Source organism: Coregonus clupeaformis, unplaced genomic scaffold, assembly GCF_020615455.1.
Source record: "Coregonus clupeaformis isolate EN_2021a unplaced genomic scaffold, ASM2061545v1 scaf0830, whole genome shotgun sequence".
Classification (NCBI taxonomy): domain Eukaryota; kingdom Metazoa; phylum Chordata; class Actinopteri; order Salmoniformes; family Salmonidae; genus Coregonus; species Coregonus clupeaformis.
The window spans coordinates 150286-174820 of record NW_025534285.1 but is presented as its reverse complement, the minus strand read 5'-3'; the positions used below and the strand labels follow the sequence as shown (position 1 = coordinate 174820).

General features: G+C 42.6%; 1 protein-coding gene across 1 annotated transcript in view; it reads left to right on the top strand.

Moving 5' to 3' along the window:
- LOC121562282 (choline transporter-like protein 1) overlaps nt 1-24058 on the top strand; it is a 29692-nt gene extending 5634 nt beyond the window's left edge. Inside the window, exons 7-16 of the mRNA XM_045216864.1 lie at nt 156-245; nt 938-1086; nt 10137-10323; nt 14706-14874; nt 15216-15372; nt 22127-22210; nt 22380-22517; nt 22754-22990; nt 23797-23877; nt 24007-24058. Coding sequence (XP_045072799.1) covers nt 156-245; nt 938-1086; nt 10137-10323; nt 14706-14874; nt 15216-15372; nt 22127-22210; nt 22380-22517; nt 22754-22990; nt 23797-23877; nt 24007-24033 — 1319 coding nt within the window. The 3' untranslated portion in view covers nt 24034-24058. The remainder of the gene's footprint in view (nt 1-155; nt 246-937; nt 1087-10136; nt 10324-14705; nt 14875-15215; nt 15373-22126; nt 22211-22379; nt 22518-22753; nt 22991-23796; nt 23878-24006) is intronic.
- Nucleotides 24059-24535: the final 477 nt, after the last annotated feature.

The following is a 24535-nucleotide window of genomic DNA, read 5'->3' as shown; positions in this document are numbered from 1 at the left end:
CTCCCTTTAAATGTACATGAAACATCACACAATTATGCCGTATGTTTCAATAAATAAAGCAGCAAGAATCATAGCGTTATACAATAATAAGGCATTTTTTGTTACGACAATAGCATTGTTTCATCTCTTTAATTTCTATCCCCCTCTGTCTGTAGTCCTCTCCATAATCCTGATGGTGGTGATTCGCTACATCTCTGTCGTGCTGGTCTGGATACTCACCGCCCTCGTGGTTCTGGGCTCTTTAGGTAAGCTTCCCTCTTACCGACGTCGCAGTAATGTAATGAAAGAGACGTCTTTACTAGTAATGGGCATTCCGAAGTCTTTTCGGTGAGCCGTTCATTTGGCTCCCAAACGTCTCTTCTTTCATTCTGTAGTGCTTAAAAATGTATGAGAAACCATGTATTATAGCACATTTCAATTGTAAAGCCTGAAAGGTCGCCTACCATTATGTCAGATTGTGAAATGTGAGTTCAAATACATTTTACCTAACGAAATTAGATTTCTTGCAAAAACACACTGCAAAATTTTGCATGGACCAGAATGAGGCTCTCTCCTCACTATCTATTGTTTTTATAACTTATCTCCAGATAATGTTTTTATAACTTATCGACAGATAATGTTTTAATAATTTATCTGCAGATAATCGTTGTTGGGAGCTCAAAAAGCAGTAGTAGCAGTATGCAAATCAGGGAACCAAATGAACAGCTCTTTCAAAGATGCGATTCAATTTCCGACGTTCAAAAAGAGATGTTAGTTCTCAAAGACATACTGTATGCAAAGATTCGTGGGTAATGTACTAGTCTAGTAATGTACTAATCTTTACCTGGTTCTTATCTGATGTTCATCCAGAAACCAGTGTACAACCAGAAAATGACATTTTACCCAGTATTAGGCTGAACCCAGTAGTAGCTTGATGGCTTCGTCCTTGTGTTTTCAGGGGGGACGGGGGTTCTGTGGTGGCTCTACGTGGACCACAGGACGAATCTGACCGACCAGACTGCTAACACCCCAACACCCCAACAGCAAGTGGCCACAGACAACGTCCAGGCTCTGCTGGTCTATGCCATCATTGCCACTGTCTTCACGGTACGTGTGTGTGCATGTGTGCTTCCTTTGCAATGTGTTGTGATTTCTCTGTTTTATATGGGTAAGGTGTGTTGTGAGGGTTCATACTGTACTGTGTTTTCAAGTATTTGCTCTTCAAGACCAGATTTGTTTCAGCAACAAGAAAAAGCCAAATGTTGACAGAGGCAAGTAAGCTTTAAGGCTGGAAAACTGTAAAAGCTGACGAACGCTTTTGAAAAAATGTGTGTCATGATTCTGCAACTATAAAAACCTTACAGTTTCGTCTGCAACACTGACAGAAATGACCTGACCCACATTGATATTTTAGACATTTAGCAGACACTCTTACAGATTTTTCACCTAGTCGGCTCGGCGATATTGAACCAGCGACCTTTCGGTTACTGGCCCAACGCTCTTAATCGCGAGGCTACCTGCTGCCCCAACATTCCGACTCAGTGTTTTCCACAAGTACCTGGAGTAGCCAGACAAATAGAAAAAGTAGCCATACAGGCCCCCTCGGGGTGGCATCTGGTACATTCTAATGCCCTGATTCCATCTGAAATACACAGCAAAACTATTGAATAATTTATCAAATTTAACTTCCAGATTTGTTGTGGTATTGTGTGTAGGCGGACGTGACTTTACAATTAAAATTACAGAAAATGTATGAATTCAGTGTATTGTTAGTTGTTTTGGATATTGCCTAGGCTTATATGATCAGGACAATTTTTTAAGTAAAATACCATTAAACATGTATTTTTTATTATAACCTGTCTTCTCTTGAGATTAAAGTCTTACAGTGAGGGAAAAAAGTATTTGATACCCTGCTGATTGTGTACGTTTGCCCACTGACAAAGAAATGATCAGTCTATAATTTTAATGGTAGGTTTATTTGAACAGTGAGAGACAGAATAACAACAACAAAAATCCAGAAAAACGCATGTCAAAAATGTTATAAATTGATTTGCATTTTAATGAGGGAAATAAGTATTTGACCCCCTCTCAATCAGAAAGATTTCTGGCTCCAGGTGTCTTTTATACAGGTAACGAGTTGAGATTAGGAGCACACTCTTTAGGGAGTGCTCCTAATCTCAGTTTGTTACCTGTATAAAAGACACCTGTCCACAGAAGCAATCAATCAATCAGATTCCAAACTCTCCACCATGGCCAAGACCAAAGAGCTCTCCAAGGATGTCAGGGACAAGATTGTAGACCCTACACAAGGCTGGAATGGGCTACAAGACCATCGCCAAGCAGCTTGGTGAGAAGGTGACAACAGTTGGTGCGATTATTCACAAATGGAAGAAACACAAAGATCTGTCAATCTCCCTCGGCCTGGGGCTCCATGCAAGATCTCACCTCGTGGAGTTGCAATGATCATGAGAACGGTGAGTAATCAGCCCAGAACTACACGGGAGGATCTTGTCAATGATCTCAAGGCAGCTGGGACCATAGTCACCAAGAAAACAATTGGTAACACACTACGCCGTGAAGGACTGAAATCCTGCAGCACCCGCAAGTCCCCCTGCTCAAGAAAGCACATATACAGGCCCGTCTGAAGTTTGCAATGAACATCTGAATGATTCAGAGGAGAACTGGGTGAAAGTGTTGTGGTCAGATGAGACCAAAATGTAGCTCTTTGGCATCAACTCAACTCGCCGTGTTTGGAGGAGGAGGAATGCTGCCTATGACCCCAAGAACACCATCCCCACTGTCAAACATGGAGGTGGAAACATTATGCTAAGGGAGTGTTTTTCTGCTAAGGGGACAGGACAACTCACCGCATCAAAGGGACGATGGACAGGGCCATATACCGTCAAATCTTGGGTGAGAACCTACTTCCCTCAGCCAGGGCATTGAAAATGGGTTGTGGATGGGTATTCCAGCATGACAATGACCCAAAACACACAGCCAAGGCTCCAAAGGAGTGGCTCAAGAAGAAGCATATTAAGGTCCTGGAGTGGCCAAGCCAGTCTCCAGACCTTAATCCCAAAGAAAATCTGAGGAGGGGAGCTGAAGGTTCGAGTTGCCAAACGTCAGGCTCGGAAACCTTAATGACTTGGAGAAAATCTGCAAAGAGGAGTGGGACAAAATCCCTCCTGAGATGTGTGCAAACCTGGTGGCCAACTACAAGAAACGTCTGACCTCTGTGATTGCCAACAAGGGTTTTGCCATCAAGTACTAAGTCATGTTTTGCAGAGGGGTCAAATACTTATTTCCCTCATTAAAATGCAAATCAATTTATAACATTTTTGACATGCGTTTTTCTGAATTTATGTTTATGTTATTCTGTCTCTCACTGTTCAAATAAACCTACCATTAAAATTATAGACTGATCATTTCTTTGTCAGTGGGCAAACGTACAAAATCAGCAGGGGATCAAATACTTTTTTCCCTCACTGTATTTACAGTTTTACTGCAAGATATGAATTGCCACAATGTTTGTTCTTCAAATTATGTATTTTATTAAAACAGAAATTATTTAAATAGCCCAATGCTCACATTATCTTGAAAAATAAATAAAAAGTGGCTGCTACACTGTATATGAAATGAATGTGCCAGAAAACAATAATAAGGCAAAGTAGATTTTGACTCATCGTTACCACTTAGGCTACATTACCTGGGACGTGCAAATCTACGCCTGACATGTTTTACAAGGAGCACACAAAGAAATGTAGGAAGTTCATGAATAAAATGTTCATGAATAAAATGTTTTTGGGGTGTTCCATGCTCAATAAAGTACAATCAATGTACCCTCTATCAAATCAAATTTTAGTTGTCACATGCGCCGAATACAACAGCTGGATACCTTACCGTGAAATGCTTACTTACAAGCCCTTACCCAACAATGCAGTTTTAAGAAAATAGAGTTAAGAAAATATCAAATAAATAAACTAAAGTTAAAAATTAAAAAGTAAAAAAAACACACACAATAAAATAATGAGGGTATATACAGCGGGTACCGGTACTTGGGTGAGACGAACATTTTCAGCTGCCCCTTTAGGACAGGCCTTTACCGTGGTAATGGTGGGATTAGGGCGGCAGGTAGCTTAGTGGGTAAGAGCGTTGTGCCAGTAACCGAAAGGTCTCTGGTTCTAATCCCCGAGCCGACTAGGTGAAAAATCTCATGTAAGTCGCTCTGGATAAGAGCGTCTGCTAAATGACTAAAATGTAAATGTAAAATGATTCACATGTCTGTTTGTCTGAGAGATGAGATTCTCCGACATCCTTTTGCTAGTAGCATTTGATCAAACTTAAACTAACATTGAACAACCTAGTGTGTGAACAAAATTATGTAAATAGCCAAAAACACGAGGACATAGTCACGCTAGTAGACTTTAGGGCAAACTCTACCAACTTCTATGCCTGTGCCCTTCTAAAAAAATGTATTTTCCAGAACTCATTGACTTTTTCCACATTTTGTTACGTTACAGCATTATTCTAAAATATATATATATATTTTTTAAAATCCTCAGCAATCTACACACACATACCCCATAATGACAAAGCGAAAATGGGTTATTAGAAATGTTTGCAAATAAATAATAAACAGAAATACCTTATTTACATAACTATTCAGACCCTTTGCTATAAGACTCGAAATTGAGCTCAGGAGAATCCTGTTTCCATTGATCATCCTTGAGATGTTTCTCCAACTTCATTGGAGTCCACCTGTGGTAAATTCAATTGATTGGACATTATTTGGAAAGGCACACACCTGTTTACAGTGGGGTAAAAAAGTATTTAGTCAGCCACCAATTGTGCAAGTTCTCCCACTTAAAAAGATGAGAGAGGCCTGTAATTTTCATCATAGGTACACGTCAACTATGACAGACAAAATGAGAAAAAAAATCCAGAAAATCACATCGTAGGATTTTTATGAATTTATTTGCAAATTATGGTGGAAAATAAGTATTTGGTCAATAACAAAAGTTTCTCAATACTTTGTTATATACCCTTTGTTGGCAATGACACAGGTCAAACGTTTTCTGTAAGTCTTCACAAGGTTTTCACACACTGTTGCTGGTATTTTGGCCCATTCCTCCATGCAGATCTCCTCTAGAGCAGTGATGTGTTGGGGCTGTCGCTGGGCAACACGGACTTTCAACTCCCTCCAAAGATTTTCTATGGGGGTTGAGATCTGGAGACTGGCTAGGCCACTCCAGGACCTTGAAATGCTTCTTACGAAGCCACTCCTTCGTTGCCCGGACGGTGTGTTTGGGATCATTGTCATGCTGAAAGACCCAGCCACGTTTCATCTTCAATGCCCTTGCTGATGGAAGGAGGTTTTCACTCAAAATCTCACGATACATGGCCCCATTCATTCTTTTCCTTACACGGATCAGTCGTCCTGGTCCCTTTGCAGAAAAACAGCCCCAAAGCATGATGTTTCCACCCCCATGCTTCACAGTAGGGGGCAGGTAGCTTAGTGGGTAAGAGCGTTGTGCCAGTAACCGAAAGGTCGCTGGTTCTAATCCCCGAGCCGACTAGGTGAAAAAATCTGTCGATGTGCCCTTGAGCAAGGCACTTAACCCTAATTGCTCCTGTAAGTCGCCTGGATAAGAGCGTCTGCTAAATGACTAAAAATGTAAAAAATGTAAAAAAACAGTGGTATGGTGTTCTTTGGATGCAACTCAGCATTCTTTGTCCTCCAAACACGACCAATTGAGTTTTTACCAAAAAGTTATATTTTGGTTTCATCTGACCATATGACATTCTCCCAATCCTCTTCTGGATCATCCAAATGCACTCTAGCAAACTTCAGACGGGCCTGGACATGTACTGGCTTAAGCAGGGGGACACGTCTTGCACTGCAGGATTTGAGTCCCTGGCGGCGTAGTGTGTTACTGATGGTAGGCTTTGTTACTTTGGTCCCAGCTCTCTGCAGGTCATTCACTAGGTCCCCCCGTGTGGTTCTGGGGATTTTTGCTCACCGTTCTTGTGGATCATTTTGACCCACAGGGTGAGATCTTGCGTGGAGCCCCAGATCGAGGGAGATTATCAGTGGTCTTGTATGGCTTTCATTTCCTAATAATTGCTTGCACAGTTGATTTCTTCAAACCAAGCTGCTTACCTATTGCAGATTCAGTCTTCCCAGCCTGGTGCAGGTCTACAATTTTGTTTCTGGTGTCCTTTGACAGCTCTTTGGTCTTGGCCATAGTGGAGTTTGGAGTGTGACTGTTTGAGGTTGTGGACAGGTGTCTTTTATACTGATAACAAGTTCAAACAGGTGCCATTAATACAGGAAACGAGTGGAGGACAGAGGAGCCTCTTAAAGAAGAAGTTACAGGTCTGTGAGAGCCAGAAATCTTGCTTGTTTGTAGGTGACCAAATACTTATTTTCCACCATAATTAGCAAATAAATTCATTAAAAATCCTACAATGTGATTTTCTGGATTTTTTTCCCTCAATTTGTCTGTCATAGTTGACGTGTACCTATGATGAAAATTACAGGCCTCTCTCATCTTTTTAAGTGGGAGAACTTGCACAATTGGTGGCTGACTAAATACTTTTTTTCCCCCACTGTATACAAGGTCCCACAGTTGACAGTGCATGTCAGAGCAAAAACCAAGCCATGAGGTCGAAGGAATTGTCCGTAGAGCTCCGAGACAGGATTGTGTAGAGGCACAGATATGGGGAAGGTCCCCGAGAACGCAGTGGCCTCCATCATTCTTAAATGGAAGAAGTTTGGAACCACCAAGACTCTTCCTAGAGCTGGCCGCCCGGCCGAACTGAGTAATCGGGGGAGAAGGGCCTTGGTCAGGGAGGTGACCAAGAACCCAATGGTCACTCTGACAGAGCTCCAGTGTTCCTCTGTGGAGATGGGAGAACCTTCCAGAAGGACAACCATCTCTGCAGCACTCCACCAATCAGGCATTTATGGTAGAGTGGCCAGACGGAAGAAACTCCTCAGTAAAAGGCACATGACAGCCCACTTGGAGTTTGCCAAAAGGCACCTAAAGACTCTCAGACCAGACCACAGCCAAGACAACGCAGGAGTGGCATCGGTACAAGTCTCTGAATGTCCTTGAGTGGCCCAGCCAGAGCCCGGACTTGAACCCTATCAAACATCTCTGGAGAGACCTGAAAATAGCTGTGCAGCGACGCTCAACATCCAACCTGACAGAGCTTGAGAGGATCTGCAGAGAAGAATGGGAGAAACTCCCCAAATACAGGTGTGCCAAACTTGTAGCGTCATACTCAAGAAGACTTCGAGGCTGTAATCACTGCCAAAGGTGCTTCAACAAATACTGCGTAAAGGGTCTGAATACTTATGTAAATGTGATATTTCAGTTTTTTATTTTTAATAAATTAGCAAAAACTTCTAAACCTGTTTTTGCTTTGTTATTATGGGGTAATGTGTGTAGATTGATGAGGAAATAACTATTTAATCAATTTTAGAACAAGGCTGTAACCTTGCACGGTAGAGCCCTGAAATGAACTCACAGAGAAAGAAAGAAGCATCATGCTCTTTAATGAAACAAACACAGCACACACAAATCATACTTACCACAGGTACTGGGAGGCAGGACAGACAGCAGACTGTCACAGAAAGCGGATGTTTCTGGTTTTCAGGGACACAGTATTTAACATAACTTCCGTTTCCCTGGAAAAACGAGAGTGGGACCTCTGCTCAGGCGTATTTTTGCGACGTTAAGTTAAACCAGCGGTGTTTCCCTGTCATTGCTCGCTTTGTGAAAAGATGCATATTGTTCATTCTAGCGGGAGAGGGCTCAGCTAACTTTTTTTCTGACTATCAAATTGAAAAGTAGCCTAGTTAAAATAAGTGTAAAAAGTAGCCAGCTGAAAATGAGATGGAATCTGCTGTTTAGCCGACAGTCGGCACTAGTGGAAAACACTGCATTCCCACCATTCCTACATACAGTGAGGGGAAAAAAGTATTTGATCCCCTGCTGATTTTGTACGCTTGCCCACTGACAAAGACATGATCAGTCTATAATTTTAATGGTAGGTTTATTTGAACAGTGAGAGACAGAATAACAACAACAAAATCCAGAGAAACGCATGTCAAAAATGTTATAAATTGATTTGCATTTTAATGAGGGAAATAAGTAATTGACCCTCTCAATCAGAAAGATTTCTGGCTCCCAGGTGTCTTTTATAAGGTAACGAGCTGAGATTAGGAGCACACTCTTAAAGGGAGTGCTCCTAATCTCAGCTTGTTACCTGTATAAAAGACACCTGTCCACAGAAGCAATCAATCATTCAGATTCCAAACTCTCCAACATGGCCAAGACCAAAGAGCTCTCCAAGGATGTCAGGGACAAGATTGTAGACCTACACAAGGCTGGAATGGGCTACAAGACCATCGCCAAGCAGCTTGGTGAGAAGGTGACAACAGTTGGTGCGATTATTCGCAAATGGAAGAAACACAAAAGAACTGTCAATCTCCCTCGGCCTGGGGCTGCATGCAATATCTCACCTCGTGGAGTTGCAATGATCATGAGAACGGTGAGGAATCAGCCCAGAACTACACGGGAGGATCTTGTCAATGATCTCAAGGCAGCTGGGACCATAGTCACCAAGAAAACAATTGGTAACACACTACGCCGTGAAGGACTGAAATCCTGCAGCGCCCAAGCAAGGTCCCCCTGCTCAAGAAAGCACATATACAGGCCCGTCTGAAGTTTGCCAATGAACATCTGAATGATTGAGAGGAGAACTGGGTGAAAGTGTTGTGGTCAGATGAGACCAAAATTGAGCTCTTTGGCATCAACTCAACTCGCCGTGTTTGGAGGAGGAGGAATGCTGCCTATGACCCCAAGAACACCATCCCCACCGTCAAACATGGAGGTGGAAACATTATGCTTTGGGGGTGTTTTTCTGCTAAGGGGACAGGACAACTTCACGCATCAAAGGGACGATTGACGGGGCCATGTACCGTCAAATCTTGGGTGAGAACCTCCTTCCCTCAGCCAGGGCATTGAAATTGGGTCGTGGATGGGTATTCCAGCATGAAAAGCCAACTGAGAGACCTGAGCCCTAGGACCATACGTCGGGACTACCGGCCGTGGTGACTCCTTGCTGTCCCCAGTCCGCCTGGCCTTGCTGCTATTCCAGTTTCAACTGTTCTGCCTGCGGTTATGGAACCCCTACCTGTCCCAGACCTGCTGTTTTCAACTCTTAATGATCGGCTATGAAAAGCCAACTGAGATTTATTCCTGATTATTATTTGACCATGCTTGTCACTTAAGAACATTTTTGAACATCTTGGCATGGTTCTGTTATAATCTCCACCCGGCACAGCCAGAAGAGGACTGGCCACCCCTCATAGCCTGGTTCCTCTCTAGGTTTCTTCCTAGGTTTTCGCCTTTCTAGGGAGTTTTTCCTAGCCACCGTGCTTCTACACCTGCATTACTAGCTGTTTGGGGTTTTAGGCTGGGTTTCTGTACAGCACTTCGAGATATTAGCTGATGTAAGAAGGGCTATATAAAATAAAATTGATTGATTGATTGACAATGATCCAAAACACACGGCCAAGGCAACAAAGGAGTGGCTCAAGAAGAAGCACATTAAGGTCATGGAGTGGCCTAGCCAGGCTCCAGACCTTAATCCCATAGAAAATCTGTGGCAGGAGCTGAAGGTTCGAGTTGCCAAACGTCAGCCTCAACCTTAATGACTTGGAGAAGATCTGCAAAGAGGAGTGGAACAAAATCCCTCTGGAGATGTGTGCAAACCTGGTGGCCAACTACAAGAAACGTCTGACCTCTGTGATTGCCAACAAGGGTTTTGCCACCAAGTACTAAATCATGTTTTGCAGAGGGGTCAAATACTTATTTCCCTCATTAAAATGCAAATACATTTCTAACATGCGTTTTTCTGGATTTTTGTTGTTGTTATTCTGTCTCTCATTGTTCAAATAAACCTACCATTAAAATATAGATGTACAAAAATTGCAAATGTACAAAATCAGCAGGGGATCAAATACTTTTTTCCCTCACTGTACTCATATCTTCATTTGATAATTAGCACTGAATAAATGTATTCACATCCCTATCCTGTAACTGATACCCAGCATATATACATCATATCCTATATCCCATTTTCAGGTGATCCTGCTGCTGCTACTGTTCTTCATGAGGAAGCGCGTGGCGCTGACCATCACCCTGTTCCACGTGGCAGGCAAGGTGTTCACTCACCTGCCCCTGCTGGCCCTGCAGCCCTTCTGGACCTTCCTCAGCCTCATGCTCTTCTGGGTGTCCTGGCTCGGTGTGCTCCTCTTCCTCGGAACCACAGGTCAGAATAGAATACAACTTTGTCACATTGTGAAACAGACATTTTGTTAATGTCTTTATTTTCCCCCTTTCAGCCGAGATATTTACATCTAAATAGACCATTTTGGCTAGCATACCATTTCATTTTGCAGATTTGTATCAATTATTTTATGCCCCAGAAAAGAATAAGGTAGTGGACTTGTGTCACTAGGAAAGTTTGGATACTGTATTTGGTTATTTTCATCCTGCTAGTGATGTGATGATTAACCATAGAGATCCTATTAAATTACTAAAGGGGCTATGTAATGAAACAGTTCCATAATGGGGTGAAAATGGCAGCCATCTTGGTCAGGGAGAAATCCAAAACCAGTTTAATTAGAATGAATGGCAGTAGAGGCACGTGATGTATTTCCTGCCTTTACTTATGCAGGAAAATAAAAGTAAGGTATGTGATGCATCAGAAATTGTGTAATGGAATTATAGTCAACCTAAAATATTGTCCTATAAATACATTTTACACGTTTTATACACATTGTCTGTATAAATAGACTCTCAAATAAACTCAGCCAAAAAATAAACGTCCCTTTTTCAGGACCCTGTCTTTCAAAGATAATTCGTAAAAATCCAAATAACTTCACAGATCTTCATTGTATAAGGTTTAAACACTGTGTCCCATGCTTGTTCAATGAACCATAAACAATTAATGAACATGCACCTGTGGAACGGTCGTTAAGAAACTAACAGCTTACAGACGGGAGGCAATTAAGGTCACAGTTATGAAAACTTAGGACACTAAAGAGGCCTTTCTACTGACTCTGAAAAACACCAAAAGAAAGATGCCCAGGGTCCCTGCTCATCTGCGTGTACGTGCCTTAGGCATGCTGCAAGGAGGCATGACAACTGCAGATGTGGCCAGGGCAATAAATTGCAATGTCCGTACTGTGAGACGCCTAAGACAGCGCTACAGGGAGACAGGACGGACAGCTGATCGTCCTCGCAGTGGCAGACCACACAGGATCGGTACATCCAAACATCACACCTGCGGGACAGGTACAGGATGGCAACAACAACTGCCAGAGTTACACCAGAAACGCACAATCCCTCCATCAGTGCTCAGACTGTCCGCAATAGGCTGACAGAGGCTGGACTGAGGGCTTGTAGGCCTGTTGTAAGGCAGGTCCTCACCAGACATCACCGGCAACAACGTCGCCTATGGGCACAAACCCACTGTCGCTGGACCAGACAGGACTGGCAAAATTTGCTTTTCACTGACGAGTCGCAGTTTTGTCTCACCAGGGGTGATGGTCAGATTCACGGTTTTTTCGTCGAAGGAATGAGCGTTACGCTCTGGAGTGGGATCGATTTGGAGGTGGAGGGTCCGTCATGGTCTTGGGCGGTGTGTCACAACATCATCGGACTGAGCTTGTTGTCATTGCAGGCAAGCTCAACGCGGTGTGTTACAGGGAAGACATCCTCCTCCCTCATGTGGTACCCTTCCTGCAGACTCATCCTGACATGACCCTCCAGCATGACAATGCCACCAGCCATACTGCTCGTTCTGTGAGTGATTTCCTGCAAGACAGGAATGTCAGTGTTCTGCCATGGCCAGCGAAGAGCCCGGATCCCTATCCCATTGAGCACGTCTGGGACCTGTTGGATCGGAGGGTGAGGGCTAGGGCCATTTCCCCCAGAAATGTCAGGGAACTTGCAGGTGCCTTGGTGGAAGAGTAGGGTAACATCTCACAGCAAGAACTGGCAAATCTGGTGCAGTCCATGAGGAGGAGATGCACTGCAGTACTTAATGCAGCTGGTGGCCACACCAGATACTGACTGTTACTTTTGATTTTGAACCCCCCCCTTTGTTCAGGGACACATTATTCCATTTATGTTAGCCACATGTCTGTGGAACTTGTTCAGTTTATGTCTGTTGTTGAATCTTGTTATGTTCATACAAATATTTACACATGTTAAGTTTGCTGAAAATAAATGCAGTTGACAGTGCGAGGACATTTCTTTTTTGCTGATTTTATATGTAAACGGACCATAAATGTCTCAGATTTTGTTTTCTTAGAAAGCTGTGAGTGCTATTATAGGAGTACATTTACATGCACACTAATAATTTGATATTAAACGGATTATGGCAGTAGGCAGAGAATGGAAATAGTCATGTAAACGCCTTACTCGGCTTATCTTAATCGGCGTAAGGTCAAAATCGAAGTAAGCATACGCCGAATACACCTGGTTTTCTAATGTTTCTAATTATTAGGACATGTAAACAGCTTAATCGGCATTCCAGCTGTGTATTTGATGTGTGCATGTGCCAGAACTGATAGCGCAAGCCTCCCTCTTATCCGTGAGTGAAGTGAGTTCGGAAAAACTGAAAGTATGCATTTTAGAAATAGTTTTCACATACAAATTTGATATGTCCGAACTCCGAATCAAATAGGCTTCGCAAAAATAACATGGTAACTGGTAGAACCTTTAGTTTGATAGACGATTTTTCTGCATTTATTTAAGTCCCATCAAGTAGCCTGATTTCAAATGTGTCCACGTAAACAGTATTATTAGGGAAATCGTTATTTTTGCAAAGCATGTAAATGTTTTAAACAAGCTATTATATACTGAACAAAAATATAAACGCAACATGTAAAGTGTTGGTCCCATGTTTCATGAGCTGAAATAAGAGGGCAGAAATTTTCCATATGCACAAAAAGTTTTTTTCTCTCAAATTTTGTGCACAAATTGGTTTACATCCCTGTTACTGAGCAGTTCTCCTTTGCCAAGATAATCCATCCACCTGACAGTTGTGGCATATCAAGAAGCTGATTAAACAGCATGATCATTACACAGGTGCACCTTGTGCTGGGCACAATAAAAGGCCACTCTAAAATGTGCAGTTTTGTCACACAACATAATGCCACATGATTCAAGTTTTGAGGGAGCGTGCAATTTGCGTGCTTTTAGAGAATTAGAGAATTAGCCAGTATGTCCAACCGGCTTCACAACCGCAGACGACATGTAACCACCCCAGCCCAGACCTCCACATCCAGCTTCTTCACCTGCGGGATTGTCTGAGACCAGCCACCCGGACAGCTGATGAAACTGAGGAGTATTTATTTCTGTAATAAAGCCCTTTTGTGGGGAAAAAACATATTCTGTTTGGCTGGGCCTGGCTCTCCAGTGGGTGGGCCTATGCCCTCCCAGGCCAACCCATGGCTGCTCCCCTGCCCAGTCATGTGAAATCCATGAACTGTAACTCAGTAAAATTTTTGAAATTGTTGCGTTTATATTTTTGTTCAGTGTATTAATCTGACTATCCACAATAATTGTCTTATTGTGTGCATGTAACCATGCGCAATATCAGTACTTGTTGCATTTACAACTTGTCTAAGGCCCATCATCAACTGATTTGAGCCAGTGTAGGACTGTGGATTGACTGCATTGTTTGAATGGAATGTTGGCATACTGGCAGTTAATTAGAAACATTAATGGAAACATTCCTCTACCTACTGTCTGGCTAGTTAACACACATACAGTGCAGATCAATTCTTCACATTCATTGTTTTACACACTATCTTATCACAGCACTGGCAAACCATGGCTAACCAACATGGGTGACATTAGGACCATCATAACAAGGTTCATGTCCATTCTAGTATTCTAATTCCTAATTCTATGTAGTCCTGTGACATTTTGGAAGTGAAAGCGCACAGCTAGAGTGGTATGACTCGACACCCACTCTTATTTAGATTCTTGGGTCAGTCTGGTGCTGTGGGTGGCAGCTCGGGCACACAGTCAAAGAAAAGGTCTCTGAAATCTACCCACTACATTCATATTCTCCCTCATCAACAACAACACCAGAGCAACGTCAAATACAACCAAGCGTCATGTTTTTGTACAATTTGTCTGCCTAATATTTTCCTGTGCCTACCTTTTTAGCTCTTCCTGGATGTTATTCAGATTAGAGTTTGATAAACTAGATAACATTAAAAAAGAGAGTCCATCAAACTCATCCGAGCTGCAGTGTTTGTTGTTGCAAAATGGTGCCATCTTGCTGTATTATATTTGACTCCAATCAATTTATGAATGAAAATAAAAAAAATTTGAAATCAGGAGCTTTCCAGGCACAAAATCATGATCCTTGAATGCCTTGCAGATCAGAGGAGATCAGCCTACCCCTAAACCTGGCTGTAGGGAACCCTGTAAAGAACAAGAAGATTGACCCCTAACCTTAGCTGTGTGTCCCTACAGGTAGCCCTGTGCAGAGCGACCTCTAACCCTGTCTGTGTGTAACCCCTACAGGTAGCCCTGTGCAGAGTGACCTCTAACCCTGTCTGTGTGTAACCCCTACAGGTAGCCCTGTGCAGAGCGACCTCTAACCCTGTCTGTGTGTAACCCCTACAGGTAGCCCTGTGCAGAGTGAGGAGACAGGGTTGGTGGAGTATCAAATGTCAGGTCCACTCCAGTACATGGTGTGGTACCACGCTGTGGGCCTCATCTGGATCAGTCAGTTCATCCTGGCCTGCCAGCAGATGACCGTGGCCGGAGCTGTGGTCACCTACTACTTCACCAGGTCAGGAGAGAGTGTTGTAATGTGATGAAATGCTATGTGATGAAATGTAATAAATGTAATGGCATGCTTGTGATGTGTTTACTAATATCCCGTATCATACCTGGGTCCAAAATATTGTTTTTTTCTGTCAAATACGTTAGCTGCACTTGATTGCCTGGTGCATTTGAACCAATGGAATTGTCCCAAAAGTGCAAAGTACGCCCATCTTAGCTACAGTACAATGCCTGCTTTATTGGTCTATTTGCACGGATAATACTGTTTAAACCCAAGTCTGTCCTGTATCAGTTAATTGGACTATTTCCAACTCTTCATCTTTTCCTCTATCCTGTGGTGGACATCAGGAATAAATCTCAACTGCCCATGACCCCCATCGTGTCGTCTATGCTGCGTCTTGCCCGCTACCACCTGGGCACCGTGGCCAAAGGCTCCTTCATCATCACCCTGGTGGAGATCCCTCGCCTCATCCTCACCTACATCCACAACCAGCTGAAAGGAAAAGTACGTCCTTAATCTCATTCAGCTATATCACTTACATTCACAATCAGTTCAAAGGCAGAGTATGTAGGGTGTTCACACACTGCTCTAGAATGTTGAGAGAAACGGGGCAATTCAAGAGGGCGCTACAAAATGTATGTCAAAACTTAGTTTTCTTTGCCCTATGTCATTATAAATCACATAGAATTCATAATTAAAGGGCCTCCCGAGTGGCGCAGCGGTCTAAGGCACTGCATTGCAGTGTTGCGGCTTCACTACAGCCTGGGGTTCGATCCCAGGCTGTGTCATTATCGGCTGTGACCGGGAGTCCCATAGTGCGGCGCACAATTACCCCAGCGTCGTCAGGGTTAGGGGAGGGTTTGGCCGGGGGGGGCTTTACTTGGCTCATCGTGCTCTAGCGACTCATTGTGGCGGAAGAGCTGGAAATAGTAAAATTAACTAATACAGGACAGACGGGTTTAAATGGCAGTAGCCGAGCAAATGGACCAATAAAGCAGGCATTGTACTGTAGCTAAGATGGGCGTACTTTGCACTTTTGGGACAATTCCATTGGTTCAAATGCACCGAGCGCCTGCAAGCTGACTTCAGTCGACAGTTGAACGGTGTTTCCTCCGACACACTGGTGCAGCTGGCTTCTGGGTTAACATTTTAAAATGTTGTCATTTCGCAGACGCTCTTATCCAGAGTGACTTACAGTTAGTGAGCGCATACATTTTCATACTGGCCCCCCGTGGGAAACGAACCCACAACCCTGGCGTTGCAAGCGCCATGCTCTACCAACTGAGCTACAGGGGACTACAGGGTTAAGCGAGCGGGTGTTAAGAAGCGCGGTTTGGCGGGTCATGTTTCGGAGGACGCATGACTCGACCTTCGCCTCTCCCGAGCCCCCTTGGGGAGTTGCAGTGATGAGACAAAATCACGAAATTGGGAAGAAAAAGGGGGTAAAAATTAAATAAAGATAATAATAATGATGAATTAAATTGTTCTCTAGTACTTTATAATCTTAATATACATGTTCTTTCAATTTTTTTTAACCTTTATATACACAGGGAAGTCATACTGAGACCAGGGTCTCTTTTACTGATGAGCCCTGCATAAATACATCAAACGCATACAATATACAAAATTACAAAACATATTAAGAAAAACAGACAAATGTATCAACATAGAGGTCTTTCCAATCAATACTCTGAACTGACCAAGGGGGACCAGAACATCTCATTTCAGAGAGCTCTGTAAGTTGTTCCACATAAAGGGCGCAAAAAAAACTAAAAGCAGCATTACCCATCTCTGTGGAGACCAAAGGGGCCTCCAGGGTTGTCCAAGCCTGAGACCGTGTTTGGTAATTTGTAAATCTTAAATTGAATTCATGATGATAGATGCATAGGACGTTTCTGCATGAGTTCTTTCTAGATAAACACAAGAAAATGCTGCACTCTCCTTACATGCAAAGAGACCCAACCCACTTTTTGATACAAAACACAATGGTGAGTTCTATAACCATGACCAGTAAATTATCTAAGGGCACAATGGAAAACAGCATCTAGTGGTTTAAGTGTAGAAGCTGCTCCATGCATATAGATAATATCCCCATAATCTAAAATAGGCATAAAAGTGGCCTGGACAATTTATATCTATTGAGCAGTGACTTCGCCCCTGCCTGTTGGGCACTGTTTTCGCATAGTTCAGTTAACGACGGTGAGGGCAGGTGTTTAGCAGGAGGGAGCGAAGGACACTGTCTACCGACTCCGGTACACAGCAGGTGGGGGCGAAGGACACTGTCTACCGACTCCGGTACACAGCAGGCGGGGGCGAAAAAACTCATACTACTTTTATTTCCCTTTTGACCCACATTCAAAAGTGTCACACAAGCATGAAGATGTGCTCGAGGGAGGGCGCTCATGCAGAAACCAATGTTCATGCAGGAACCAATGGGATGCTCGATTGGGGGGGCGTTCCTGCAGATGTAGGAATGCCAACGTGCAGGAACGCCCAGAATTGCGGTCTGCAGTCCTATTGATCAAACAACCATGAACAGGTAGGCTATCTCTCCCTACCTGAGATCAACAACTAATGTTAGCCAGAGCGAGAAGAGCTAAAATCCAACGAAGCAAGAGTAGATAAACCCTATCAAACTTTCTCAGCCTGTCAAAATTGCACTGATAAACGATGGGGAATAGTAGCCTGCTCGGCCTTCTGCAGCTTGCCTGCCAATGCATGCTTGTACCAACCCACGTTTTGACAACTGAATGGGAACTGCTTGCCCGCCCATATGATCGATGCCAAATGCATTTAATTGACAACTAAGAGATATTCATGCTATCTGTGGATAAGTCGTTCAAGTTCAGCGTAGCTAGCTAGCTAGCAAAGTGATTCACAATTTTTTCTAGCTAACCAATTGACACCTGCATCTCTATCTGTAGCCACCGAAAAATGATATGAGGGGAAAAAGTCGGGCCACTCACCCACTCGTCCAATGACATGACATCCTCCCAGCAGCTAGCTAGCTAGCTAGCTAATGTTAGGCTCCTTGTTTTTAGCTTACTAAATAAATAGCTACATAAATAGATACGCTAGCCTATTAGGCACGTTATGACTGACTTGTGATCATTGCCCTTGCCAGTTTGATTGTATTGACATTCCCAGACTTAGTTACATTTGTCAGTTTTTGTCCAAAATATTGAGTCATTGAAACAAACAGTGCATCCCGAATGGGTGGAGACAGCAAACAAGGTACCAGGCCAGCTGTGATTTACAACCTGATAGCAATATTTTTTTTTTACTACCAATAAATGTATTGGGGAATTATATTAATCATCCATTGAACTGCATCCATCTATTTTGCCAACCATGCCTTACTCTGCGTCATGGAATTTTGAGTAAAATAGAATCTATTTTTAAAACCTCTTATCTGTTTGTTTCATATCTGCAAAGTAGTTAAAACGCTGTCAGTTCCACTTTAATTAGCCCATGTCCCCAAACATTTTTTGATTGCTAAGTTAGTTTAGCAGCTAGCGATCTAAAATTGGTATCATGGCAAAATCAGTAGAATTGCATGTAATTAGTTATAAAATTGCTAAATCTTCTCTACACCCCATGGCAAAATGGTGTTTAACATGATTTTTGAATGACTACCCCATGTCTGTACCCCACACATACAATTATCTGTAAGGTCCCTCAGTCGAGCAGTGAATTTCAAGCACAGATTCAACGACAAAGACTAGGGAGGTTTTCCAATGCCTCACAAAGAATGGCACCCAAAGCAGACATTGAATATCACTTTGAGCATGGTGAAGTTATTAATTACACTTTGGATGCTGTATCAATACATCCAGTCACTATAAAGTTGACGGAGAGGAAAGAAACCGCTCAGGGATTTCACCATGAGGCCAATGGTGACCAGTTACAGAGTTAAATGGCTGTGATAGGAGAAAACTGAGGATGGATCAACGACATTGTAGTTACTCCACAATACTAACCTAAATGACAGAGTGAAAAGAAGGAAGCCTGTACAGAATACCAATATTGTTTGTAGTAAGGTAGTAAAGTAATTTAACTTTTTGTCCTGAATACAAAGCATTATGTTTGGGGCAAATCCAACACAACACATCACTGAGTACCACTCTTCATATTTTCAAGCATGGTGGTGGCTGCATCATGTTATGGGTATGCATGTCATCGGCAAGGACTAGGGATTTTTTTAGAATAAAAATAAAATGAATTGAGCTAAGCACAGGCAAAGTCCTAGAGGAAAACCTGGTTCAGTCTGCTTTCCAAAAGAAACTGGGAGACAAATATAAACTAGAGTTACTTACCAAGACGACATTGAATGTTCCTGAGTGGCCTAGTTACAGTTTTGACTTAAATCGGCTTGAAAATCTAAGGCAAGACTTGAAAATGGTTGTCTAGCAATGATCAACAACGAACTTTAAAGCGCTTGAATTTTTTTCCAAAGAATAATGGCAAATATTGTACAATCCAGGTTTGCAAAGCTCTTAGAAACTTACCCATAAAGACTAACAGCTGTAATCGCTGCAAAAGATGATTCTAACACATATTGACTCAGGGGGTTGAACGCTTATCTAATGAAAATACAGTACCAGTCAAAGGTTTGGACTCACCTACTCATTAAAGTTTTTTTATCTTTTTATTTTTTACTATTTTCTACATTGTAGAATAATAGTGAAGACATCAAAACTATGAAATAACACATATGGAATCATGTAGTAACCAAAAAAAATATATTTCTTCAAATAGCCACCCTTTGCCTTGATGACAGCTTTGCACACCGTTGGCATTCTCTCAACCAGCTTCACCTGGAATGCTTTCCCAACAGTCTTGAAGGAGTTCCCACATATGCTGAGCACTTGTTGGCTGCTTTTCCTTCACTCTGCCGTCCGACTCATCCCAAACCATGCAAAGAGTTTATCTTTAAAGGTGCAGACAGTGGAAGAGTAGATATGAGACTTGGCCTCCACATCATAAAAGGAGACCTGACTCTCCTCCACAGTCCACAAAACACCCCAACCTTCTGGGGGCCTCTCTCAGGGGAGAGGGGATGACTGTGGAACACAGTCCAGAGTCCATTCTCAGGGCTCAGTATGATTTTCCCCTTCCTGTCTATGGACTCTCTGGCCACTCCTACATCCCAGTCAGTCTTCCCCTTAACCGTCACCTCATAGTAAAATCTCCCTGAGGAGAAGCCATCCTTTTTGGTCATGGCATAACGATCAAACCTTTTTGGATTGTCAGGAAGATTATGTGGCGTGTTTCCAAGTCTTACTTGTTTGCCATCTTCAGACAGGATGAGCCAGGGGTTTGCTGTATCAGGATCCAGAGTCACATCCACTGCATACTGCTGAATCCTCTTCAGTTTGACTTCAGGCAGCTTCTCCATCTCTTTATTCAGTGTCTTCTCCAGCTGAGACACAGCTCTCCTCACAGTCCCCACACACAGATCACTGTGAACACTGATCTCAGCGATTTCCTGCTCCAGCTCTTTAATGAACCCTTCAGCCTGGTGCCTCTACTGCTTTCTGCTTCAACAAGCTCAGTCTGGCTTTTCACCAGAGTACTGAAGAACTGCACGCTCTCTGCTATCTCTCTTGCTGAGATCTACTAAGAGTTTGATCTCTTTAACATTCTGCAGTCGCTCCTGGATAATTTGCTGCACTTCTGCCTCAGTTTTCCCCAGCTGAGCCTTCCTCTCTCCACACTCTTCCTCTATAGAGACAGTGTCATGAGTCTTGTGGTCTGCCTCAGTGCAGAACTGACACACATGTCTGGTCAGTCCTACAGAACATCTCCAGGAGTCTGTCATGCTTCTTACACATCCTGTCTTCTAGGTTCACCACAGGGTCGATCAGTTTGTGTCTCTTTAAGGGTGGGGCTATCTGATGAGGCTCCAGGTGAGTCTCACAGTAAGAGGTCTGACACACCAGGCAGGACTTTAGGGCCTTGCGCTTCCTCCCAGTGCAGACATCACAGGGCACTATTTTAGGTTTAGGAGGGGACCCATCTCTACCTCTTTCTCTCATCCTTTTAAAATGATTTACAACCTCTTTGAAGGTTGTGTTGACACAAAGCTTAGGTCGTTTGGAGAATTTCTCCTGACACAGTGGACACTGCCACAGGTCATTGCTATCCCAATACTTTGTGACACAGGCCATGCAGAAGCTGTGTCCACATGAAGTGGTGACTGGCTCAGTGAACACATCCAGACAGATAGAGCACATGAACTGATCTTCAGACAGGAGACTGCTGGAAGAAGCCATATCTAGAGAGAGCGCAAAGTCGAAACTGTAAAGCAGAGTTGAAGTTCAACGTTTTTATTTAGAAAATTGAGGCAAACACTCTCTGGAAAAACTTCAGATCAAAATAATAAAAGGCTCCGGATTATAATCAATCAGTCAATAAAACATTATATATTTTAACGGAGCCTATTCCATTTCCTGTAATGACTCTCGATAGTTTCAGTGCCATTGTCAACAGGGCATTAAGGTATACTAACCAATCTTGATTAAAGTTGTTTAACCATACAACATACAATAGAAATTAGTAAATTTACTAAATATAGTTAAACATAGGTACTGTAGATAAAAAAAAAAAATTACAAAACAGGAGATTACCATAAAATGTACACAGGTAACATTTCTTCACCCATCCTTGTAATTCTCTACTCACCTGTGTCTGTTTAAAACAGTGTGGGCGCTTTCTCTGTTTTTTTTTTTTTCTTCTGTTCTATAGTATTAAAAAAACACCGGAGACTCAGCGTAGCTGTTTTTAAGATACTTTTCTGAAGAGTTTGAAGGTGTTTGCTCATGTGCACAACATACAGTAGTAGGTGTATCCCACCCAATGTTGCTCTGGAACAGAATTAACCCTTCGTATGGCTGATCTCTCACTTCATTCTTGATACATTGTTTTACCATTTAAAATAAAACAAGGTTGAACAGTTTAAACAGGAGTGTTCTCATTTTTTTTTACTGGTTTAGGTAGAAAAAGTGTGAATCAGAAATGTTAAACAAGGACCTATTGCAGGTGTATGGAAGGTTTTCAGACATTAACAGCAACCGTTCTAATTCCACATTGGGATGAACAGTGGCAGTCTTAGCAGATTTGATCATTTAATTAAGAAGCAAGAAATATCCCAGATTGTGCTTTTTAAACATACTCACTTTGACTTATACCAACCACCAGTTTGTCAAGTCAAGCTAGAGGGTGGAGAACTGAAGCTGAATGTATTTTCTGTTTGTAGGAAAATGCCTGTGCTCGCTGTATGCTGAAAGCCTGCATCTGCTGCTTGTGGTGCCTGAAGAAGTGTCTAACATACCTGAATCAAGTAAGTGTTCGATCAGAATCAGATTGATTGTCATGTGAGATGTTGATTATTCTTACTATTACATATGTTATATCATTGACAACAATCTATTTTACAATGGAGACTCATTCCAAGATGACAGTATTCACACATTGTTATTGATGATACTCCTGTCTCCTGTTCATCACAGAACGCGTACACGGCCACAGCGATCAACAGCACCAGTTTCTGTACGTCGGCGCGCGACGCCTTCGTCATCCTGGTAGAGAATGCCCTCAGAGTGGCCACCATCAACACCGTGGGGGACTTTGTCCTCTTCCTGGGAAAGGTAGCGGCCGCATAGCGACAGCATTTTAGGATTCTTTATTGTCAGTTCATTATTTGTGTTTATTTTACAAGCATTCTAATACTATTCAAACCCTCACGGTCGTACTCTTTTTTTCAATCGCTCACTATCTATCTTTCTCCCTCTCTTTCTTCCTCTTTCCTCTTTTCTCCCTTTCCCACCCCCCCGTTTTGTCCATCTTTCGCTTCGTGTGTGTGTGTGTCTGTGTGTGTGTCCAGGTACTGATCGTCTCCTGCACTGCGTTCGTGGGTGTATTGTCTCTCAACTACCAGCGGGACTACACGGTGTGGGTGTTGCCCCTGCTCATCGTCTGCCTGTTCTCCTGGCTGGTGGCCCACTGCTTCCTGTCTGTCTTTGAGATCGTGGTGGACGTTCTATTCCTCTGCTTCGCCGTGGACACCAAGCACAACGATGGCAGCCCCGGCCGAGAGTTCTACATGGACAAGGCCCTAATGGTGAGGGGACGGGAGGCGAGGCTGGGTGGGAGACTATGGCTGCGTCCCGATTCTCCACCAGTCATGGTTAAAAGCAATGGATTGGCGTAATCACAGATAATAATAATAATAATAATTATAATAATTATAATAATAATATTGACCAGATACTCAAGTGGCCGCTCTAACAATAAAATGAAATGTCTTCAAAAATGGAAGGCAGTCGGACGTGGCAAGAACAGGTGGGGCCATTGTAGCCAATGAGAGGGCAGATACGTGTGTGAACAACAGGCACAACTCCGATATAAAGTGTTTTTTCTCAAAGTTGCCGGGATGTAACATGTCCTACTTGTATCAGTACAATAGTAACAACCTAAGCATTACGACACTTCTATTAGATCAAATAAGCCTCACGTAGTAAATAAGCCACACAATTTTTTGTTAACCAAATTCGACGCTCCTACAAAATTCCATACAAAAACTCTTTGATTGATTAGCGAAAAAACCCTCAAAAACACCATCTGCTAGAGAAGACCCATTTCGGGCCCAGTTATCCCTCTCACTTTGCCTTTTCCTCTGGTGTAATCGTTGGCTAGAGGGAGTTTCCATGTTAAATTCATGTTGTGCCCACTTTGGGAGAAGGGTGGTGAATTGGGACGTAGCCTTTTACAGTATATGTCTCTGTTCCATTATCCACACTAACATTCCAGTGTATCGGTATTAGCGAGCCTTTTACTCCATTTCTATATGGTGAATAATCTATATGGTGAATAGCCTTGTTATCTCAACACCCAACACACACATTCACCCTCTTTCTCTCTCTCTAGGAGTTTGTAGAGAACAGTAAAAAAATGGTGGGAAGGGATCGGCCCGAGGCAGATGGAGACGGTCGTGAGATGAAGCCCATGGTGAGTTAACAAAACTTTTCCAACAGAGAATACATTCACTTACCTCCATAATCTAGAGTCATACACCCAAAATGATGATGCTGATGAAGACAATGTAAAGTTTAACACTCCATTTGTTTATTGTTGTAGACTCATGGAGGAGGGACTTTTGCTTGACCGAACCAAACCAGAAGACGGAAACCAAAAGGCACTCCAAACGTTTCCATGATATCACTCTAGTCCCAGGGACGACAATATTTTTGATAACCTGTTTAATAATTTATGGCACGCTTTACATAAAAGCTTTATTTTTTATTTTTTTTTAACACATCTGTCAAGAATATTGTTATTGTCGTTTTGTGCTATTGTACAGGCTGTAGAGTTGATCATTTTTTGTTTAGCTTCTTGTGTGTGGAAGTATTGTGAGAGATTATTCAAATGCATTCAATGTCATCACTGTTATTTTGTAACTACTACTACTGTACACTACAAGTGTTTGTATATCAATGTCTTTTTAGATTGTGGTAATGATGATCATGGTTGCTACTTACGCTGCATTGGTACATCTAATACAATTGTGACAGCTAACTACCATAACAGATAATCAACAGGCAATTTTCTGTCTAAAAACTCCACCCCCAATGTCTTTTGACCCTGTTGAAAGATTTCCTTAAAAAAA